We start from the raw sequence: 21,217 nt of genomic DNA on the forward strand, positions 1-21,217 counted from the left end.
AAAGGAAGAAGTGAGTTGGATTCAAGCTTAAACACACACGGAAATAACAACACTAAAGAGCAAAATGAAAGAAGAAACAATAAAAATGGAAAGCATAGAAGATGAAGAATGGAAGAAGCACGCCACTCATAGGGGGGGATCTAAGCCAACCAAGCCCTAGAGATGAGTGATGGTGCCACCACTTGCAAGCAAGATAAGGCAAAGGTGAGTTCACTTCTAGGAAGGAGAGCTCACGAAAATTTAAAGGTTGAAACACAATAGTTTAGAAACAAAATGATCAACCCTTTTACATGTCTAGGAGCACCCCTTATATAGAAGAGTTTAGGGGCCTCTAAGCAAATAAAAGATACCTAAGGATGTCTCTACAAAAACCTAACCCTAGCTTCTAGAAACTAGGTCAAATAAGGTTACAAAAAATGAGAGACAAAAGAGCTAGCTATGGTGTGTGCAAGGCTAATTTCGTTTTAGCACAAAAGGAGACAAAGAATGTGTCTCATATGTCTCCAAAAAGTGGCCAAAGAGTGCTAAAAACAAAGGAGACCAAAGGTACATAGGTACACTTGCTTCATGCCTTTTACTTTATGCTTTATGCCTTTGCTTTACTCTCTCTTCCACATCATTTATGCTCCCCAATAACCATGCGCCACCTAGCATTGCTTTCTTACTCCTAATTAACCTACAAAGCAAATAAACATAGATTAGCATGTTGGCTTAAGTCAAGTCAACTATAGTCAATAAGTCAAACCTAGTCAAAGGTCAACAAGTCAACTAAAGTTGATTCAACTAAGTCAACTTTGGGAATCAAAAATAATAAAGACAAATGAAAAGGGATGAAGGATTAGTGAACTTCCTTTCTAAACATGCTTAGTCTTCTTAAGCATGTGCCTTCATCCTTGGTTGGGGTCAATCCTTCATCACATAGGACTCAAACCCAAGTCCTCTCACACAATCAAAGTACTCTCAACCACATGAGCTAGCACTTTTCCACATCATACCAACCATAATTTAATGTCATAATTATTTCCCCTCCCGCATTTATTAATTAATTAATTATTTAATTAATTAAATTCTACATGTCTTACAATACTCCCACCTTTAAAATTTTTCACCCTCGAAAAAAAGAACTTACTAGGGAAGAGATGAGGATAGGACCGCCTCATGACATCTTCCATCTCCCATGTCATTTCCTGAGTTGCCTCATCCCATAGCACTTTCACGGTTCTGATCTCCTTTCCTCTGAGCTTTTTTATTTGAGAATCCAAGATTCTCATTGGTCCGGCTCCAATGGTCAAGTCCTCCCGTATCTGCACATCATCATCCTCCAGAAGATGCATAGGATCGGCTATGTATTTTCTCAGCTGTGACATATGGAAAACATTATGCAAGTTTCCCAAGTGTGGTGGCAATGCTATCTCACACACTGCAGGACCAATCCTCCTCATGATCTGATATGGTCCGATGAATCGAGGTGTCAACTTTCTCGATTTAAGTGCCCTGCCAATACCTGTAGTAGGAGTCACTCTAAGAAACACGTGGTCCCCTGCCTCAAACTCAAGCGTCCTCCTCCTCTTATCTGCATAAGACTTCTGCCTGCTCTGAGTCGTGCGCATCCGATCCTGAATCACTCTTACCTTCTCGGTGGTCTACTGTAAGAACTCTGACCCAAGAACCACTGCCTCGCTATCCTACTGCCAACACAATGGTGTCCTGCATCTCCTACCATACAGGGCCTCGTAGGGAGCCATTCCAATACTAGAATGATAACTATTATTATAAGTGAATTCTACCAGCGGCAGTACATCACTCCAAGTTCCCAAATGGTCCAAAACACATGTCCTCAACAGGTCCTCCAACGACTATGTAGTCCGCTCAGACTATCCATCTGTCTAAGGATGATAAGCGGAACTCATTCGGAGCTGAGTACCCAGAGCGTTCTGCAATGACTACCAGAACCTCAAGGTGAACCTCAGATCTCTGTCCGACACAATATTCGCCGACACTCCATGTAACCTGACAATCTCCCGAACATATAAATCCGCCAGCCTATCCATATTCATCTTCTGATTAATCGGTAGAAAATGAGCACACTTCGTTAATCTGTCTACTATCACCCAGATTGAGCGTGCCCTCTCACCGATCTCGGCAGGTGTGTGACGAAATCCATGGAAAGGTTGTCTCATTTCCACTGTGGAATGTCCAGAGGCTCTAACATACCACCCGGTCGCTGATGTTCTATCTTCGCTTTCTGACATACCAAGCAAGAAGAAACGTAATCGGCCACTTTTGTCTTCATACCCGTCCACCAAAAAGAGGCTTTCAAATCTTTATACATCTTAGTCATACTAGGGTGTATGCTAAGACGACTCTTATGCCCCTCATCTAGGAGCATATTCCTTAGAACTCTGCTGCTAGGAACACACACTCTCTCCCGAAACCGTAGGATCCCATCTCTGCCCATCCGAATATCCTTCCTCTTCTCAATGCCCAACTCACCAATGATTTGTTGCAGCTCCTGATCCTTACCTTGTTCCACTCGAAGCTCATCTAAGAACTCATTCGTGATCCTCAGCATACTTCATCGTATCTGTCCAGGCCCATATTCATGTCCCCCAACTGCTCTATCAGCTCTAACTCTCTAATCATCATAGCTGATACATGAATTCTCTTCCTACTCAGGGCATCCGCTACGACATTAGCTTTACCAGGTTGGTACAATAACTCAAAGTTGTAGTCCTTTAAATACTCCATCCAACGCCTCTATCTCATATTCAGCTCCTTCTGATCAAACAAGTATTTTAAACTTTTATGATCCTTGAATACCTGAAACTGCGCCCTATATAGATAATGCTTCCATGTTTTGAGAGCAAACACGACTGCCGTTAACTCTAAGTCGTGTGTCGGGTAATTTTTCTCACGCACCTTCAACTATCTCGATGCATAGGCTACATGCCGTTTATCCTACATCAACACACAGCCTAACCCCTGATACGAGGCATCACAGTACACCTCAAATATTTTAGACGTGTCAGGGATTGCTAGTATCGGTGCGATGGTCAGTCTTCTCTTCATATCCTCAAAGCAGGCTTCACACTCATCTGTCCATGAGAAGGGCTGATCCTTTCTCGTCAGCTGTGTAAGGGGACTCACCATTTTGGAGAAACCCTCCACAAATCGTCGATAATACCCTGCCAAACCCAGAAAACTTCGCACCTCTGAAACTGTCTGAGGCCTCTCCCACTTCACCACGGTCTCGATCTTAGTCGGATCAACTGCAATTCCTTGGGCTGAGATCACATGACCTAGGAATTTTACCTCCTCCAACCAGAACTCACATTTGGATAACTTGCCATACAACTGGTGTTCTCTGAAAATCCCCAACACCACTCTCAGATGCTCTGCATGCTCTTCTCTTCTCTCAGAGTAGATCAGGATATCGTCGATAAACACTACCACAAACTGATCTAGATATGGCTGGAAAATCCTATTCATATAGTCCATGAATATAGCCGGCGCATTGGTCACCCCGAATGGCATCACTACATACTCGTAGTGGCCATAACGTGACCTAAAAGCAGTCTTATGGACATCCTCTGGCCTGACAAGGATCTGATGATATCCAGATCTCAAGTCTATCTTCGAGAACACCGCAGCTCCCCTCAGCTGATCCAACAAATAATCAATCCTCGGCAGCAGATACTTATTCTTTATCGTTAATTTGTTCAGCTGTCGGTAATCAACACATAACCTGGAGCTACCATCTTTCTTTTTCACTAGCAGCACCGGTGCTCCCCACGGTGATGCACTCGGTCGGATGAACTTCTTCTCAAGTAGATCCTCGATCTGTTTCTTTAGTTCGGGTAACTCAGCAGGCGCCATCCTGTACGGTGCCATAGAAATTGGCCCAGCGCCAAGGATGCGATCAATGGAGAAATCCACATCCCTCATAGGTGGCAACTCTGAAATCTCATCCGGAAATACATCTGTGTATTCCTCCACTATCGGAATCCTGCTGATTTTCTTTGTTGTACTCATCTTCTCCGCTTGAGCCACTATCATATAGCATGTAGCCCTAGCCTCAATCTCGCTCACTGCCTGATTAGATGAGATAAGTTCTAACCCCACTGTATCTGGAAACACTATCCTGTGCCATCCACAATCAATGACAACAAGGTTGCTTGACAACCAGTCCATGCCCACTATCACATCCAGACCCTCCATTGGCAGGCAAATAAGATTCAGAGTGAACCTGCAGCCTGCCACCTCCATAGGACACCCCACGCACACAGAAGTAGTGGATACCTCTCCAGATGCTGGCGTAGCGACTATCAATTCACATTCCAGCTCTCGCATAGCAAGTTCGAGCCTCCCCATGCATTCATTAGACACGAATGAATGAGTGGCTCCCAAGTCAAATAACACCACCACCTCGTGGTCACACAACAAACACATGAACTGCAATAAATTACCTTATTGGCGTACCTCCAGTTGGTTTTCGGTTAGGACATTGTCGTGCAAAGTGTGTAGTCTGATCACACACGTAGCACTTACCAGTGCTACTGCCTCCACCTGTACTACTAGCAGGTCTCGTACAATCTCTCCTCAAGTGATCCCTGCCACAGTTATAACACTGTAGCCTCCTAGAGGAAGTCGGTGGCCTGCTATAAGGTTTCTTCTGCTGACGAGTGTCTGTCACAGCCTTCTGTGGCCGTGCTGCTCGGCTGGGCCCCATCTCCAGCTGCTCAACTGTTTTGGCCTACTCGACCAAAACTGGGAACTCTCTGATTCTGAGAGGTACCAAGAATCTGCGTAGCTCATGTTTTAGTCCCCCCTCGAACTTCCTACACCTCCAATCCTCAGTGACCAACGGAGTGTAGAAACGTGCAAGGTACTTGAACCTCTCAATGTATGCCTCCACAGTCATGGTTCCTTGCTACAACGTGAGGAACTCTGCTTCCCGCTCATGCCTCGCACTATCCGGGAAATATTTCTCCAGGAACCTCATCTTGAAGGTAGCCCAGGTCACCTGCTCCTCACGGGTCTGCATCAACTGCTGCATCCCCTACCACCAGTACTCCGCGTCTGCCACCAGGAGAAATGTGACAAACAACAACTTCTGCTCATCCGTGAATTCCAACACCCGACAGATCTTCGCACACTCCCGCATCCAGGCATCTGCCTCATCAGGAGTGACCTTGCTAGAGAACTTGGTCGGCCGGTGTTTCATGAAATCCTCCATAGATACCGGCCTGGTAGGTGCCACTACAGCTCTGGGTGGCGCTGCTATGGGCTGCATCGCGTCCACCATATGATAGATCGCCTGAGCTATGTCGTCAGCTCCAGCGGTGTTCCTCCTCCTCCTGTTAGCCATAGCTTGTGCTCGCCACATATTATAGTTGTTCACACACACAGCTCAAATTAGGATTTCATATCCAAAAATAAAATAATAACACAAACAGTTAGTCACGCAAGCGTAACACGGTATGCTCACTCCCCATAGACCCCAAAAATCATTTTGAAAACCATTGCTCTGATACCAAATGTAACATCCCGTCAGGATATTACGGTTTTATAAATGAAATGAAGAAAAATAAAATACTCAGCGCATTTAATAATACCTTATTTTCCAAAAGCGCGGGAAAACTCAAATTTTATTAAACGATCGAATAAAGTTTATTAACATCCACTACAAAACCAAAATCATAATGTTATAAAATCACCCATCAGGGTTTACAACTGTTTTCAAAAGCAGTAAATAAACGTAAGAGTTTCCCAAGTCGAACCCCTCTCCGCGACTACGCTGCACCTGAGCCACCTGCATCATCAACATCTGCTCCCGTGTACCGCGTACACGATCATCGCCAAACACACGCAGATAGGGTGAGCTTAGCAGATAAATCATATATACAAGGCTACAAACATATATATCAACAAACACACGTATCACAATACTTAACTTCCCACATTGTTCTACACTTTTATTCTACTATCTGACCCTCAAATCGGGTTATTCGTATTCTACATCGTCTAAGGATTACTTCAAGGTGACTTCCTGTCTCACCTATCGGCCACAACCGACAGAGCACGTGCGGGAAAACATGCTACGGATCATACACCGCCACGCCAGGTAGAGTTCCCATATACGAACATAGTTCGTATCGTCCCAAGACTACCAAACTCGTCAGCCAACAACTGAGGAGGGCAATCTATCTGGACCCATCTGTACTGGCCACAACCAGCACACTCACACCGGCAACACTCGCCAACCCGAGCCACAACTCAAGGGTTTCTCGTGTTCATCCGCCATCCCGAGCCACAACTCAAGAGATGCTATTCCGAGCCACAACTCGAGGAATACCACGTGCTTAACACCTATCCCGAGCCACAACTCAAAGGATACGTTCTGAGTCACAACTCAAGGAACACCAGCAACCCCACCTTTAAAGCACCACTAGATGTGATGAAGGATTATCTTGTTCCTTTTTAAGATTATTGAATATGGTGTGAGTTGATTAAGAAAGCTAAGTGAAATCCCCACTGGACATTAAGATAGCAAGCTATCTAGATGTGAAGGTTCCTTTCACAAAGCTCAAGAGAAGAAGATGATGGATTGATTCAAAACAAAAAGGAAATGGAAAGCACATAAACCATAGAAAACCAAGAACAATTAAAGGAAGAAGAAAATATAAAATGGAAAGGAAAGGAATGGTAAAAATGTGAGAAGCACGCCACTACAAGGCTAGGCTAGAAGCCATGGCAACCTTGAAGATGAGTGGATGTGTGCCGCCACTTGCTATGCAAGATAAGGCTTAAAAGTATTCACTATGAAGGGAGGAAACTCTCACAAATGGTTGAGACACAAGAGTGTTTTTACTTCAAAATGTTCAACCCTTTTACATGTCTAGGAGCACCCCTTATATAGAAGAGTTTATGGGCCTCTAAGCAAATAAAAGATACCTAAGGATGTCTCTACAAAAACCTAACATTGGCTTCTAGAAACTAGGTCAAATAAGGTTACAAAAATGAGAGACAAAAGAGCTAATTATGGTGTGTGCAAGGCTAATTTCGTTCTAGCACAAAAGGAGACAAAGAATGTGTCTCATATGTCTCCAAAAAGTGGCCAAAGTGTGCTAAAAACAAAGGAGACCAAAGGTACATAGGTACACTTGTTTTATGCCTTTTACTTTATGCTTTATGCCTTTGCTTTACTCTCTCCTCCACATCATTTATGCTCCCCAATCACCATGCGCCACCTAGCATTTCTTTCTTACTCCTAATTAACCTACAAAGCAAATAAACATAGATTAGCATGTTGGCTTAAGTCAAGTCAACTATTGTCAACAAGTCAAACCTAGTTAAAGGTCAACAAGTCAACTAAAGTTGATTAACTAAGTCAACTTAGGGAATCAAAAATAACAAACACAAATGAAAGGGATGAAGGATTAGTGAACTTCCTTTCTAAACATGCTTAGTCTTCTTAAGCATGTGCCTCCATCCTTGGTTGGGGTCAATCCTTCATCAAGACGCCTTGTAGATCACAAATACACATTCAAAGTTCAAAGCTGCAGCAGTACAACTCGCCTAGCGGGGGACACGTGCCGCCAGGCTCTGCCAATTCCAGACCGCCTGGCGGGTGTCGCGTAGCGCCAGGCGCACACAGCCTCAAGATTCTTCTCGCCACAGGTACCGCCTGGTGGTATTACCCTCACCGCCAAGCGCCTGCCACTCAGTTTCCCTATGTTGCCAGGCTATCGCCATTTTGATTTATCGTAGAAAAAATATGAAAATGTATAAATGAAAGTAACATACTTTAATAAAAAAATATTTAAAAGATAATGTAACAAAAAATTTTATAATTAAAAATTACTTTTTAAACCTTAATTTATAATAATTTTCAAATTTTCGTTATTTTTACATCGTTTTCATAATTATGCTAAATAATAAATTGCGGACATAATTGTAATCTTGTTATCACCGCCGAACCATTGCATGACAAACATGATTGATAAGTAGAGGAATTTCCCTCTTCCTTCGCCTCTCTCCCTCATCGTTGATTGGAGTGAGACGGATAGGATGAATTGAAGTGGATTAGAGTGTGAAGCTTGTCTTGTTCACTTTAAGGGGATTAAAGGTGAAAGTGAGTTTATTTAAAGTAAAGTTTGTTGGAGTTTGTGAGTGATTTGATGGATGTGATTATTTAAAAATTATATTTAAATCATAAAAGAGCAAGATTACCAAATTGTACTTTATTTTAAAAATAATTAAAAATTATCATTATATAAGTTTGATTTATCGTAGAAAAAATATGAAAATGTATAAATGAAAGTAACATATTTTAATAAAAAAATATTTAAAAGATAATGTAATAAAAAAATTTATAATTAAAAATTACTTTTTAAACCTTCTTTTATAACAATTTTCAAATTTTCGTTATTAATTATTTTTATAAAAATCATTTTAAAAGTCATATTTTTACATCATTTTCATAATTAAGCTGAAAAATAAATTGCGGACATAATTGTAATCTTGATATCACCCTCAAACCATGACATAACATAGATGATTTAAAAATAGAAGAATTTCCCTCTTCCTTCCCCTCTCTCTCCCTCAAGATTGATCGGATGGAGAGGAAGAGGACGACATCAAGTGGAATAGAGTGGGAAGTTTGTGTTGTTCACTTTAAGTGGATTAAAGGTGAAAGTGGGTTGATTTAGAGTAAAGTTTGTTAATGTTTGTGAGTGATTTGATGGATGTGATAAACTAAAAATTATATTGAAATCAAAGAAAAACAAGATTACCCAATTGTACTTTATTTTAAAAATAATTAAAAATTATCATTATATAAGTTTGATTTATCGTAGAAAAAATACGAAAATGTATAAATGGAACAAAAAATATTTATAATTAAAAATTACTTTTTAAACCTTATTTTATAACAATTTTCAAATTTTCATTATTTTTACATCGTTTTGATAATTATGCAAAATAAATTGCGGACATAATTGTAATATTGATATCACCCTTGAACCATTGCATAACAGACATGATTTAAAAATAGAGGATTTTCCCTCTTCCTTCCCCTCTCTCCCTCATCGATGATTGGAGTGAGAGGGATAGGATGAATTTAAGTGGATTAGAGTGTGAAGCTTGTCTTGTTCACTTTAAGGGATTAAAGGTGAAAGTGAGTTTATTTAAAGTAAAGTTTGTTGAAATTTGTGAGTGATTTGATGGATGTGATTATTTAAAAATTATATTTAAATCATAAAAAAACAAGATTACCAAATTGTACTTTATTTAAAAAAATAATTAAAAATGATCATTATATAAGTTTGATTTATCGTGGAACAAATATGTAAATGTATAAATGAAAGTAACATATTTTAATAAAAAAATATTTAAAAGGTAATTTAGTAAAAAATTTATAATTAAAAATTACATTTTAAACCTTATTTTATAATAATTTTCAAATTTTCATTATTAATTATTTTTGTAAAAATAATTTGAAAAGTCTTATTTTTACATCATGTTCATAATTAAGCTGAAAATTAAATTGCGGACATAATTGTAATCTTGATATCACCCTCAAACCAAGACATGATAGAGATGATTTAAAAACAGAAGAATATCCCTCTTCCTTCCCCTCTCTCTCCGTCAAGGTTGATTGGAGGGGGAGATGATGAATTCAAGTGGGGTAGAGTGTGAACTTTGTGTTGTTCACTTTAAGTGGATTAGAGGTGAAAGTGGGTTGATTTAGAGTAAAGTTTGTTAATGTTTGTGAGTGATTGATGGATGTGATAGATTAAAAATTATATTAAAATCAAAGAAAAACACGATTAGCAAATTGTACTTTATTTTAAAAATAACTAAAAATTATCATTATATAATTTTGATTTATCGTAGAAACAATATAAAAATGTATAAATGAAAGTAACATATTTTAATAAAAAAATATTTAAAAGATAATGTAACAAAAAAATTTATAACTAAAAATTACTTTTTAAACCTTGTTTTATAAGAATTTTCAAATTTTTGTTATTTTTACATCGTTTTCTTAATTATGCTAAAAAATAAATTGTGGACATAATTGTATCTTGATATCACTGAAACCATTGCATAACAGACATGATAGAAAAATAGTGGAAATTTCCTCTTCCTTCCCCTCTCTCTCCCTCATCGTTCATTGGAAGGAGAGGTATAGGATGAATTCAAGTGAATTAGAGTATGAAACTTCTCTTGTTCACTTTAAGGGGATTAAGGGTGAAAGTGAGTGAATTTAGAGTAAAGTTTGTTGAAGTTTGTGAGTGATTTGATGTTTGTGATAGATTAGAAATTATATTTAAATCATAACAAAACAAGTTTATCAAATTGTACTTTATTTCAAAAATAATTAAAAAATTATCATTATATAAGTTTGATTTATTGTAGAAAAAATATTAATATGTGTAAATGAAAACAAAATATTTTATTACAAAAAGATTTATAAAATAATGTAATAAAAAACTTTATAATTAATAATTACTTTTTAAACCTTATTTTAGATCAATTTTCAAATTTTTGTTATTAATTTTGTAAAAATAATATGAAAAGTCATATTTTTACATCATTTTCATAATTAAGTTGAAAAATAAATTGCGAACAACATTGTAATCTTAATATCACCATCAAACCAACACATAACATAGATGATTTAAAAATAGAAGAATTTCCCTCTTCCTCCCCCTCTCTTAATCAAGGTTGATTGGAGGGAGAGAGAGATGATGAATTCAAGTGAATTAGAGTGTGAATTTTGTGTTGCTCGTGGATTAAAGGTGAAAGAGGGTGGATTTAGAGTAAAGTTTGTGAGTGATTTGATGGATGTGATAGATTAAAATTTATATTTAAATCAAGAAAAACAAGATTACCAAATTGTCCTTTATTTTAAAAATGATTAAAAAATATCATTGTATAAGGTTGATTTGTTGTAGAAAAAATATGAAATTGTATAAATGAAAGTAACATATTTTAATAAAAAAATATTTAAAAGATAATGTAATAAAAATGTTTATAATTAAAAATTACTTTTTTAACCTTATTTTATAACAGTTTTCAAATTTTTGTTATTTTTACATCATTTTCATAATTAAGCTGAAAAATAATTTGCGACGTAATTGTCATCTTGATATCACCCTGAAACCAAGACATAACAAAAATGATTTAAAAATAGAAGAATTTCCCTCTTCCTTCCCCCTCTCTCTCCCTCAAGGTTGATTGGGTGGAGAGGGAGAGGATGACATCAAGTGGATTACAATGTGAAGTTTGGGTTGTTCACTTTAAGTGGATTAAAGGTGAAAGTGGGTGGATTAAGAGTAAAGTTTGTTAAAGTTTGTGAGTGATTTGATGGATGTGATAAATTATAAATTATATTTAAATCAAAGAAAAACAATATTACCAAGTTGTACTTTATTTTAAAAATAATTAAAGATTATCATTATATAAGTTTGATTTAACGTAGAAAAAATATGAAAATGTATAAATGAAAGTAACATATTTTAATAAAAAAATATTTAGAAGATAATGTAATTGAAAATTACTTTTTAAACCTTATTTTATAAAAATTTTCAATTTTTTTTTATTTTGACATCATTTTAATAATTATGCTAAAAAATAATTTGCGGACATAATTGTAATCCTGATATCATGCTCAAAATAGACATGATTGAAAAAATAGAGGAATTTCCCTCTTCCTTCCCCTCTCTCCATCATCGTTGATTGGAGGGAGATCGATAGTGATGAGTGTGTATTTTTGCCCTCATTTAATGTTTAATTCTAGGTATTTTAATTGAATTTGTGTGCTTAAAGATTGATATAATTGGGATTTCCTATAATTGGGTTTATTGAGCATCGGATACAAAACCATGTTAAAAATAGCTTTTTAGTTGCATAAATGTTCTTTGGATATTTTGAGGTGTGTTAGTGCAGCTGCATCTAACTTGAGCTTATGGAAGTGTGAAAATAAATTGCTTAAAGCTTCATGACACCTTAAAGATAAAACTAAGAATAGGAAATTATCAAAATCACAAAAATCCAATCTAATCATTCCATGAAGACGACAAGAAAAGCTTGAAAAAGTGAAGAAGTTTGGCTAAGCCAAGAAGAGAGCAACAAAAATTGGACCTTGCGGTTTGCTTTATCTTTATGATAGAAGATAATTTGGGAAAACTATATCTTAGATATTTTATTTGCTATTTTTAAATAATTGTCTTATTTAATTATATCATAAAATATTAAAAGATAATAACTACCAAATCTTTTTAAATATGACAAGATCTTCTTGAATATTTTTAGTTCCACAACAAACAAATATATCTTGAAGATACTGATATATTTAGAAGATAATTTAAGGAGATTACAAAGGGTTGATTTGGAAAATTAGTACAAATACTAATTGGTGATAATTTATCATATATCTTTAATTAATTAAAAATTTTAATTATATTAGATATTGATATTATCAACCAATTATATTTGTCAAATAGTCTATATCTCTCCAAATATATTTAAATATTTATCTTTAACTTTATTTTAAAATATATTTGAGAGATTTTATCAACAGAAAAGCCCAGTCCAATTCCCATATAAAGACACCAAGTTCGGGAGTTTGGAGTTTAGGAACCTTTATGGGGGCCTAATTTCGTTTCCCTTCTCTCTCTATTCTTCTTCTATTTGTATTTTGTATTTCATGGAGTTCTAAACTTCTTGGGTTGATTCCATTGTAATTTCTTAATTGTATTCTGAGGTTAGATCAATTAATTTGTTTTTTCTTTTGATTCTTATTGAGATTTATTTTCATCTATGTCTTTTGGTTCTTAATTTAGTAAAAGTAATGATTTCTACGTTGTAGCAAGTTAGCACGGTGTTAAATCTACATAACACAACAATCGTATGACTCCAAGGGTTTTTAAATTTTAATTGAGAAGTTACTTTGATTAATTTTAGAAACTTTCATATGATTGAAGGAGTTTTTGCTAATAATTAAGAAGTTACTTTGATTAAAGGTAAAAACGTAGATTAGAATTAATCAAGAAGTTACTTTGGTTAATTAGCTTTTTACTAGATATAAGAGGTAAAAGAATGGAGATGATTAGGATTAGTAATATATAATTGAGAAGTTACTTTGGTTAAATTTACCAAGCTTAATCTACAAAGTTCTTGGTTTTGATTGAGAAGTTACTTTGGTTGAAAGTAAGGACGACAACAAATTATTTGAGAAGTTACATTGATTAATTTGAGGTCTTAAACAAGAAATCAATAACAATAATCTTTAGGAAACCAATGATGAATCCTATTTTGAAAAAGCAGTGGAATCGACCTATTTTTCTTTACTATTGTTACTATCTTATTTTATCTTTTTATATTTATCTTTCATATTTTTTTATTTTATTTGACTAACTCTTTTGTATAGATATTATAAGAACTAACTTGTTAAAAATCAATTTCGTGTTCGTTGGGAGACGTCTTAAGGTTAACTTAACCCATACTAATTTTTTAGCTACTTTCTTAACAATATTGAAGTTGTTATAGATAAGTAGTATTAATTTGATCGCTTGACGACAGCGTTATCAAATTTGGCGTCGTTGTCGGGGAACACGGTTAGAATTTTTATCATTTTAGTTCTTATTTTGTATTATTTTGATTTTATTTTGTTTATCACTAACATTTTTTTTATCTCAATTTTTGTTTTCTAACATTTATTTTATTTTTTTAGTTATTTTCTTTAGTTACTTTATTTTTTTGAAGCATAATTTTTGTTTGAGGATTTTTGTTGGGAAATTTGTGAAACTAGTTGGGAAATACTTTGGCTAAGGAAAGACAAGGTACTTAAGTTGTCTATTGAGATGCACCTCTCTTTCCTGGAAGTCTACTCAACAAGGTTTCAACTTATTTCTTTTCAGAAAACCTCTTTCAAAAATGAAAAATAATTTTTCATATGAAAATAATCAATAGTGTGAATTTCAAGTGAATTATAATTATTATCCACAACAACCACATGATCCATACAATTATCAGCAGCAAATTGTTGCACCTACTTCTGAACCTGATTTAAGTAGGTTAACTATACGTCAACTGAATGATCTATATCTTAGATCATCTTTTGTGGAATATGATTTAAGTAGGTTAACTATACCATGAGCAGCAACCATATTCTGTGTGTCCACTCCAACCATTATATGTTCCATTTGGTTCTCAACAACAACAACATGCACCATCACAACAAGTTGCAGTAATCAATGGACCATCCTATAAGGAAGTTGTGTTATTAATGGATGGACTGAGAGAGAAATTAGACATCACAAATGAAAGGTTGCGAGTTGATTAACGATGCAAAGATATTAAGCAAAAATGGTATGGAAATGATAAAGTATTGTATGACATGATGGAGGATGCAAGTAACAACAACTCTTTAGAATTACTTTGTATTGTCAATACCACCCTCCAATGCCATCCGAGATTTGCTGAAACCCTGGAATTTAGAGCACTTCGTCATGAAATAGAAGATATGCTTCTAAGGTTGGCCATTACAGCTGAAGAAATGTTAGAAGATTTAAGTCAGCTAATGAAAGACAAAGCTATGAAGGCCACCTTAGAAAAACATATGAAGACGATAGTTGAGCAAAGGGATGAATGATAATGTTAAGGAGCATGAATCAAATGATGGAACAATTGAGCACTGATGTGAACGAGTACACGATTCAAATGTTAGATCAACCAACACCAGAATCACATCACACTGATATATCTGCTGATAGATATAATGATGCTCATAGTAATATGTCTACTGATGAACATGTCAATTTTGCTAAAGATGTTGGTGATGAAGAAATTGAAGATTCTCACACATACATATCTACTGATGGATATGTTGATGATGCTCGATGTGAATATAAAGTTTTATTTGTTGATGATGTTATGAGTATAGATGATCTTTTTGAGGAGCAAAGTTGTGAGAATAATACAATGAAGGAACCAAGTGCAGTTGAAGAGCCAACGATATTCGAAGATGCAGCTGAAGCATCAACTATTGCAACTTACTTGGTTAATGATGAAGCAGCAGATTCAACTACTTCAAGTGCAGATTTTTGCTCACAAAGTGAGATTATGAGGATTACTGATGATCTTGTTAACCATCTGAATGCACCTGATGATGCTCAAATTGAGTTGAAGCCACACACTCCACACATCAAGTTTGTTGATGTGAATGATGGAAATAAGTTTTCAGTGGTTATCTTTGTTGACATGGCTGCAGAAAAAGAAGAAAGGTTGCTGCAACAGGAAAAGAGGTTAGATTCAAAATTCTTTTGAAATCATTGTTGATAAAAAAGTTAATTTGCATGCATGTTTGTTTTTTGTTTTTGTTTTTAATTTTAAAAATATTAAAAAAATTTCAAAAATATACGTTTTTATTTTCTTTAATAAAATTGTACAAGCTGACTTGTACTTTATAAAATTAAAAAAAAATAAATTTTGACATATGGCCAGATGAGCCAAAAGTCACAATTTTTCGTTTCCTCCCCAAAATAAGTCCATCAAAGACATTTTTTTTTGAAATAAGTGTGGGGGAGACAAATTGTACGTAGGATTTTTCTTTTTTTTTGTTTTTCAATTTTTTATTTTTGTTTTCATTTAAAAAGAAAAAATATTTGTAATTTCTTTTTGACAAAATTGTGAAAGTATTAACTTTTTACTAAGTGAAAATTTTAAAGAATATGTCTCATAAGAAATCCACAAAAAATATTTCCCTGCTTTCAATAAAACGTATTGACATTGGATTTTGGGATTTAATTCAGTAATTGGGATGATCATCATTCTGGAAAAATAAAAATCATGTTGATATAGGTGTATTGTTTCTGTTATTTGCTAATTGAGTTGATTTGAGAATTTCTTGATTAAATCTTTTGTGAAAGAATTTTGACCTTGTGAGTCTTGAGCCTTATTGCAAAGGATGGATTGCCATGTGTCATTCCTATTTTTTCTTGAGTGACTTGCTCATGTTTGTTTATACTCAAATGTTTAGCTTGATTCTTTTGTTTTGCAGCTTAGGTGAATATGCATGATTTGATATGACTAAGGCATTTCTTGTTTTTAGCTACTTCGCCAAATAAGCCCACGTTGATATTAATCCATTGGTAGCCCCTTTGAGCTTTAAACCTCTTTTTTCTTGTTTTAAGCCCATTATAAACCCTTAAAAAGAAAAAGACCATGTTTTTCCTTATCTTAGGAAGGAAGAAATGAGCTAGTGGATTATGATAGGATTGGATGAGGAATAAAGTGTGTGGGTGAGTACCTCACCCACAAATTAATAAAAATGGCAAAAGGAAAATTTGTTGATGAAAAAGTGTTGAAATGAAAAAAATGATCGCTTTCTAAAAAAAGAGAGAGCAACAAAGCAATCAACGAAAAAGAGTTGTTTTTGAAATTATGCTCCATTATTATTCCAACATTACTATTTAAAAAACCCAAAAATTCTAAAATTTTTCCTACCTTTGCTTTGGCCCCATCATAACCTGTGAAAAGTCCTCATGATCTTTGAATGCATATTTTCTGAAAGTTTGTGAATATTAGAGTCTTGTTAAGTATTAGAAGTGTTTACTTAAAAGGGTATTTTGAGTGAAAACACAAGCCAAACACTTGAGCGAATTTTGGTGAGAAAATACATATTTAACTTGAGTGTTTTCTTTCATCATTGAATGTCTTTTGAATTCAAAAGATTAACTCATGTGTGAAAATAGAATCTTTCCGTTAGTTTATGCATGGTAATTTGATTTTAGAATATTGATTTGTATCAAATAAGGTTCATTCCTTTGATCCACTGTTGATGTGAAATAAAATACCTCAGAACAAGTTTTGGAATTGATCAATTTTGCCCAGGAGTGCAAAAGGATAAGTGTGTGGTTATGATGAGTGCGAATTTTTGCTCTCATTTAATGTTTAATTCTGGGTATTTTAATTGAATTTGTGTGCTTAAAGAATGATTTAATTGGGATTTCCTATAATTGGGTTTATTGAGCATCAAATACAAAAACATGTTAAAAATAGCTTTTTAGTTGCATAAATGTTCTTTGGATATTTTGAGGTGTGTTAGTGCAGCTGCAGCTAAGTTGAGCTCATGGAAGTGTGGAAATAAATTGCTTAAAGCTTCATGACACCTTAAAGATAAATCTAAGAATAGGAAATTATCAAAATCACAAAAATCCAAGCTAAGCATTCCATGAAGACGACAAGAAAATCTTGAAAAAGTGAAGAAGTTTGGCTAAGCCAAGAAGAGAGCAACAAAAAATTGGACCTTGTGGTTTTCTTTATCTTTATGATAGAAGATAATTTGGGAAAACTATATCTTAGATATTTTATTTGCTATTTTTAAATAATTATCTTATTTAATTATATCATAAAATATTAAAAGATAATAACTACCAAATCTTTTTAAATATGACAAGATCTTCTTGAATATTTTTAGTTCCACAACAAACAAATATATCTTGAAGATACTGATATATTTAGAAGATAATTTAAGGAGATTACAAAGGGTTGATTTGGAAAATTAATACAAATACTAATTGGTGATAATTTATCATATATCTTTAATTAATTAATGAATTTAATTATATTAGATATTGATATTATCAACCAATTATATTTGTCAAATAGTCTATATCTCTCCAAATATATTTAAATATTTATCTTTATCTTTATTTTAAAAGATATTTGAGAGATTTTATCAACAGAAAAGCCCAGGCCAATTCCTATATAAAGACACCAAGGGAGAAGTAGAAAGAACAAGTTCGGGACTTCGGAGTTTAGGAACCCTTAGGGGGGCCTAATTTTGTTTCCTTTCTCTCTCTATTCTTCTTCTATTTCTATTTTGTATTTCATGGAGTTCTAAACTTCTTGGGTTGATTCCATTGTAATTTCTTAATTTGATTCTGAGGTCAGATCAATTAATTTGTTTGTTCTTTTGATTCTTGTTGAGATTTATTTTCATCTATGTCTTTTGATTCTTAATTTAGTAAAAGTAATGATTTCTACATTGTAGCAAGTTAGCACGGTGTTAAATCTACATAACATAACAATCGTATGAGTCCAAGGGTTTTTAAATTTTAATTGAGAAGTTACTTTGATTAATTTTAGAAACTTTCACATGATTGAAGGAGTTTTTGCTAATAATTGAGAAGTTACTTTGATTAAAGGTGAAAACTTAGATTAGAATTAATCAAGAAGTTACTTTGGTTAATTAGCTTTTTACTAGATATAAGAGGTAAAAGAATGGAGATGATTAGGATTAGTAATATTTAATTGAAAAGTTACTTTGGTTAAATTTACTAAGATTAATCTACAAAGTTCTTGGTTTTGATTGAGAAGTTACTTTGGTTGAAAGTAAGGACGGCAACAAATTAATTGAGAAGTTACATTGATTAATTTGAAGTCTAAAACAAGAAATCAATAACAATAATCTTTAGGAAACCAATGACGAATCCTATTTTGAAAAAGCAGTGGAATCGACCTATTTTTCTTTACTATTGTTTCTATCCTATTTTATCTTTTTATATTTATCTTTCATATTTTTTTTTTATTTGACTAACACTTTTTCATAGATATTATAAGAACTAACTTGTTAAAAATCAATTTCGTGTTCGTTGGGAGACGACTTATGGTTAACTTAACCCATACTAATTTTTTGGCTACCTTCTTAACAATACTGAAGTTGTTATAGATAAGTAGTATTAATTTGATTGTTTGACGACAGCGTTATCAGATAGGATGAATTAGAGTGAATTAGAGTGTGAATTTTGTCTTGTTCACTTTACGGGGATTAAAGGGTCAAAGTGACTGGATTTAGAGTAAAGTTTGTTGAAGTTTTTGAGTGATTTGATGCATGTAATAGATGAAAAATTATATTTAAATCATAAAAAAACAAGATTACCGAATTGTACTTTATTTTAAAAATAACTAAAAATTATCATTATATAATTTGATTTATCGTAGAAAAAATATGAAAATGTATAAATGAAAAGTAACATATTTTAATAAAAAAATATTTAAAAGATAATGTAATAAAAAAATTTATAATTAAAATTTACTTTTTAAACCTTATTTTATAACAATTTTCAAATTTTCGATATTAATTATTTTTGTAAAAATAATTTGAAAAGTCATATTTTTACATCATTTTCATAATTAAGCAGAAAAATAAATTGCGGACATAATTGTAATCTCTATATCCCCTCAAACCAAGATATCACAAAGATGATTTAAAAATAGAAGAATTTGCCTCTTCCTTCCCCTCTCTCCCTCAAGGTTGATTAGAAAGAGAGGGAGAGGAAGACATCAAGTAGATTAAAGTGTGAATTTGTCTTGTTCACTATAAGTGGACTAAAGGTGAAAGTGGGTGGATTTGGAGTAAAGTCGTTTGTGAGTGATTTGATGGATGTGATTGATTAAAAATTATATTTAAATCAACGAAAAACAAGATTACCAAATTGTTTTTATTTTAAAAGTAATTAAAAATGATCATTATATGAGTTTGATTTGTCGTAGAAAAAATTTTAAAATGTATAAATGAAAATAACATATTTTAATATAAAAAGAATTTTAAAATAATGTAATAAAAATTTTTATAATTTATAATGCTCTTTAAACCTTATTTTAGAACAATTTTAAAATTTTCGTTATTAATTATTTTTGTAAAAATAATTTCAAAAGCCATATTTTTACATAATTTTAATGTTAAGCTAAAAAATAAATTGCGGACATAATTGTAATCTTGATATCACCCTCAAACTAGTGCATAATAGAGATGATTGAAAAATAGAGGAATTTTCATCTTCATTCCCCTCTCTCTCCGTCAAGGTTGATTGAAGGGAGAAGGAGATGATGATTAATAATTAATAATTACTTTTTAAACCTTATTTTAGATCAATTTTCAAATTTTCTTTATTAATTATTTTTGTAAAAATAATATGAAAAATCATATTTTTACATCATTTTCATAATTAAGTTGAAAAATAAATTGCGGAAATCATTGTAATCTTAATATCACCTTCAAACCAACACCTAACAGAGATGATTTAAAAATAGAAGAATTTCCCTCTTCCTCCCCCTCTCTCCCTCATCATTGATTGGAGGGAGAGTGATAGGATGAATTCAAGTGAATTAGAGTGTGAAGTTTGTCTTGTTCACTTTAAGGGGATTAAGGGTGAAAGTGAGTGAATTTAGAGTAAAGTTTGTTGAAGTTTGTGAGTGATTTGATGGGTGTGATAGATTAGAAATTATATTTAAATCATAAAAAAACAAGACTACCAAATTGTACTTTATTTTAAAAATACTTAAAAATTATCATTATATAACTTTGATTTATCGTAGAAAAAATATGAAAATGTATAAATGAAAGTAACATATTTTAATAAAAAAATATTTAAAAGATAATTTAGTAAAAAAATTTATAATTAAAAATTACATTTTAAACCTTATTTTATAACAATTTTCAAATTTTCGTTATTAATTATTTTTATAAAAATAATTTGAAAAGTCATATTTTTACATCATTTTCATAAGTAAGCTAAAAAATAAATTCGGAAATAATTGTAATCTTGATGTCACCCTCAAACCTAGATATAACAAAGATGATTTAAAAATAGAAGAATTTCCCTCTTCTTTCCCCTCTCTCCCTCAAGGTTGATGGGATGAAGAAGGAGAGGATGACATCAAATGGATTACAGTGTGATGTTTGTGTTGTTCACTTTAAGTTGATTAAAGGTGAAAGTGGGTGGATTAAGAGTAAGGTTTATTCAAGTTTGTGAGTGATTTGATGGATGTGATAGATTAAAAATTATATTGAAATCAAGAAAAAACAAGATTTATCGTTATATAAGTTTGATTTATCATTATATAAGTTTGATTTATCGTAGAAAAAATACGATAATGCATAAATGAAAGTAACATATTTTAATAAAAAAATATTTTAAAAAAATGTAATAAAATATTTTATAATTAAAAATTACTTTTTAAACCTTATTTTATAACAATTATGAATTTTTTTTTTATTTTGACATCCTTTTCATAATTATGCTGAAAAATAAATTGCGGACAGAATTGTAATCTTGATATTACCTTCAAACCATTGCATAACAGAGATGATTGAAAAATAGACGAATTTCCCTCGTCCTTCCCTCTCTCTCCCACAACATTC

The 21,217-nt window shown here is 33.2% G+C and overlaps 1 protein-coding gene across 1 annotated transcript; it reads right to left on the bottom strand.

Annotated features, from left to right (window-relative positions):
- Window positions 1-1,058: 1,058 nt before the first annotated feature.
- LOC114172262 (uncharacterized) lies at window positions 1,059-1,610 on the bottom strand. Its single transcript, XM_028056852.2, has one exon. It carries the CDS (start codon window positions 1,608-1,610, stop codon window positions 1,059-1,061), a length of 552 nt encoding a protein of 183 aa, XP_027912653.2.
- Between the last annotated feature and the right edge of the window lie 19,607 nt (window positions 1,611-21,217).

This window comes from Vigna unguiculata, chromosome 6, assembly GCF_037176805.1.
Source record: "Vigna unguiculata cultivar grain cowpea cultivar isolate G323 ecotype 2 chromosome 6, ASM3717680v1, whole genome shotgun sequence".
In the NCBI taxonomy this organism is placed as follows: Eukaryota; Viridiplantae; Streptophyta; class Magnoliopsida; order Fabales; family Fabaceae; genus Vigna; species Vigna unguiculata.

Bases quoted from the DNA above. Each gene is read 5' to 3' on its own strand.
- LOC114172262 (XM_028056852.2), bottom strand. From the start codon at position 1,610: ATGCGCACGACTCAGAGCAGGCAGAAGTCTTATGCAGATAAGAGGAGG.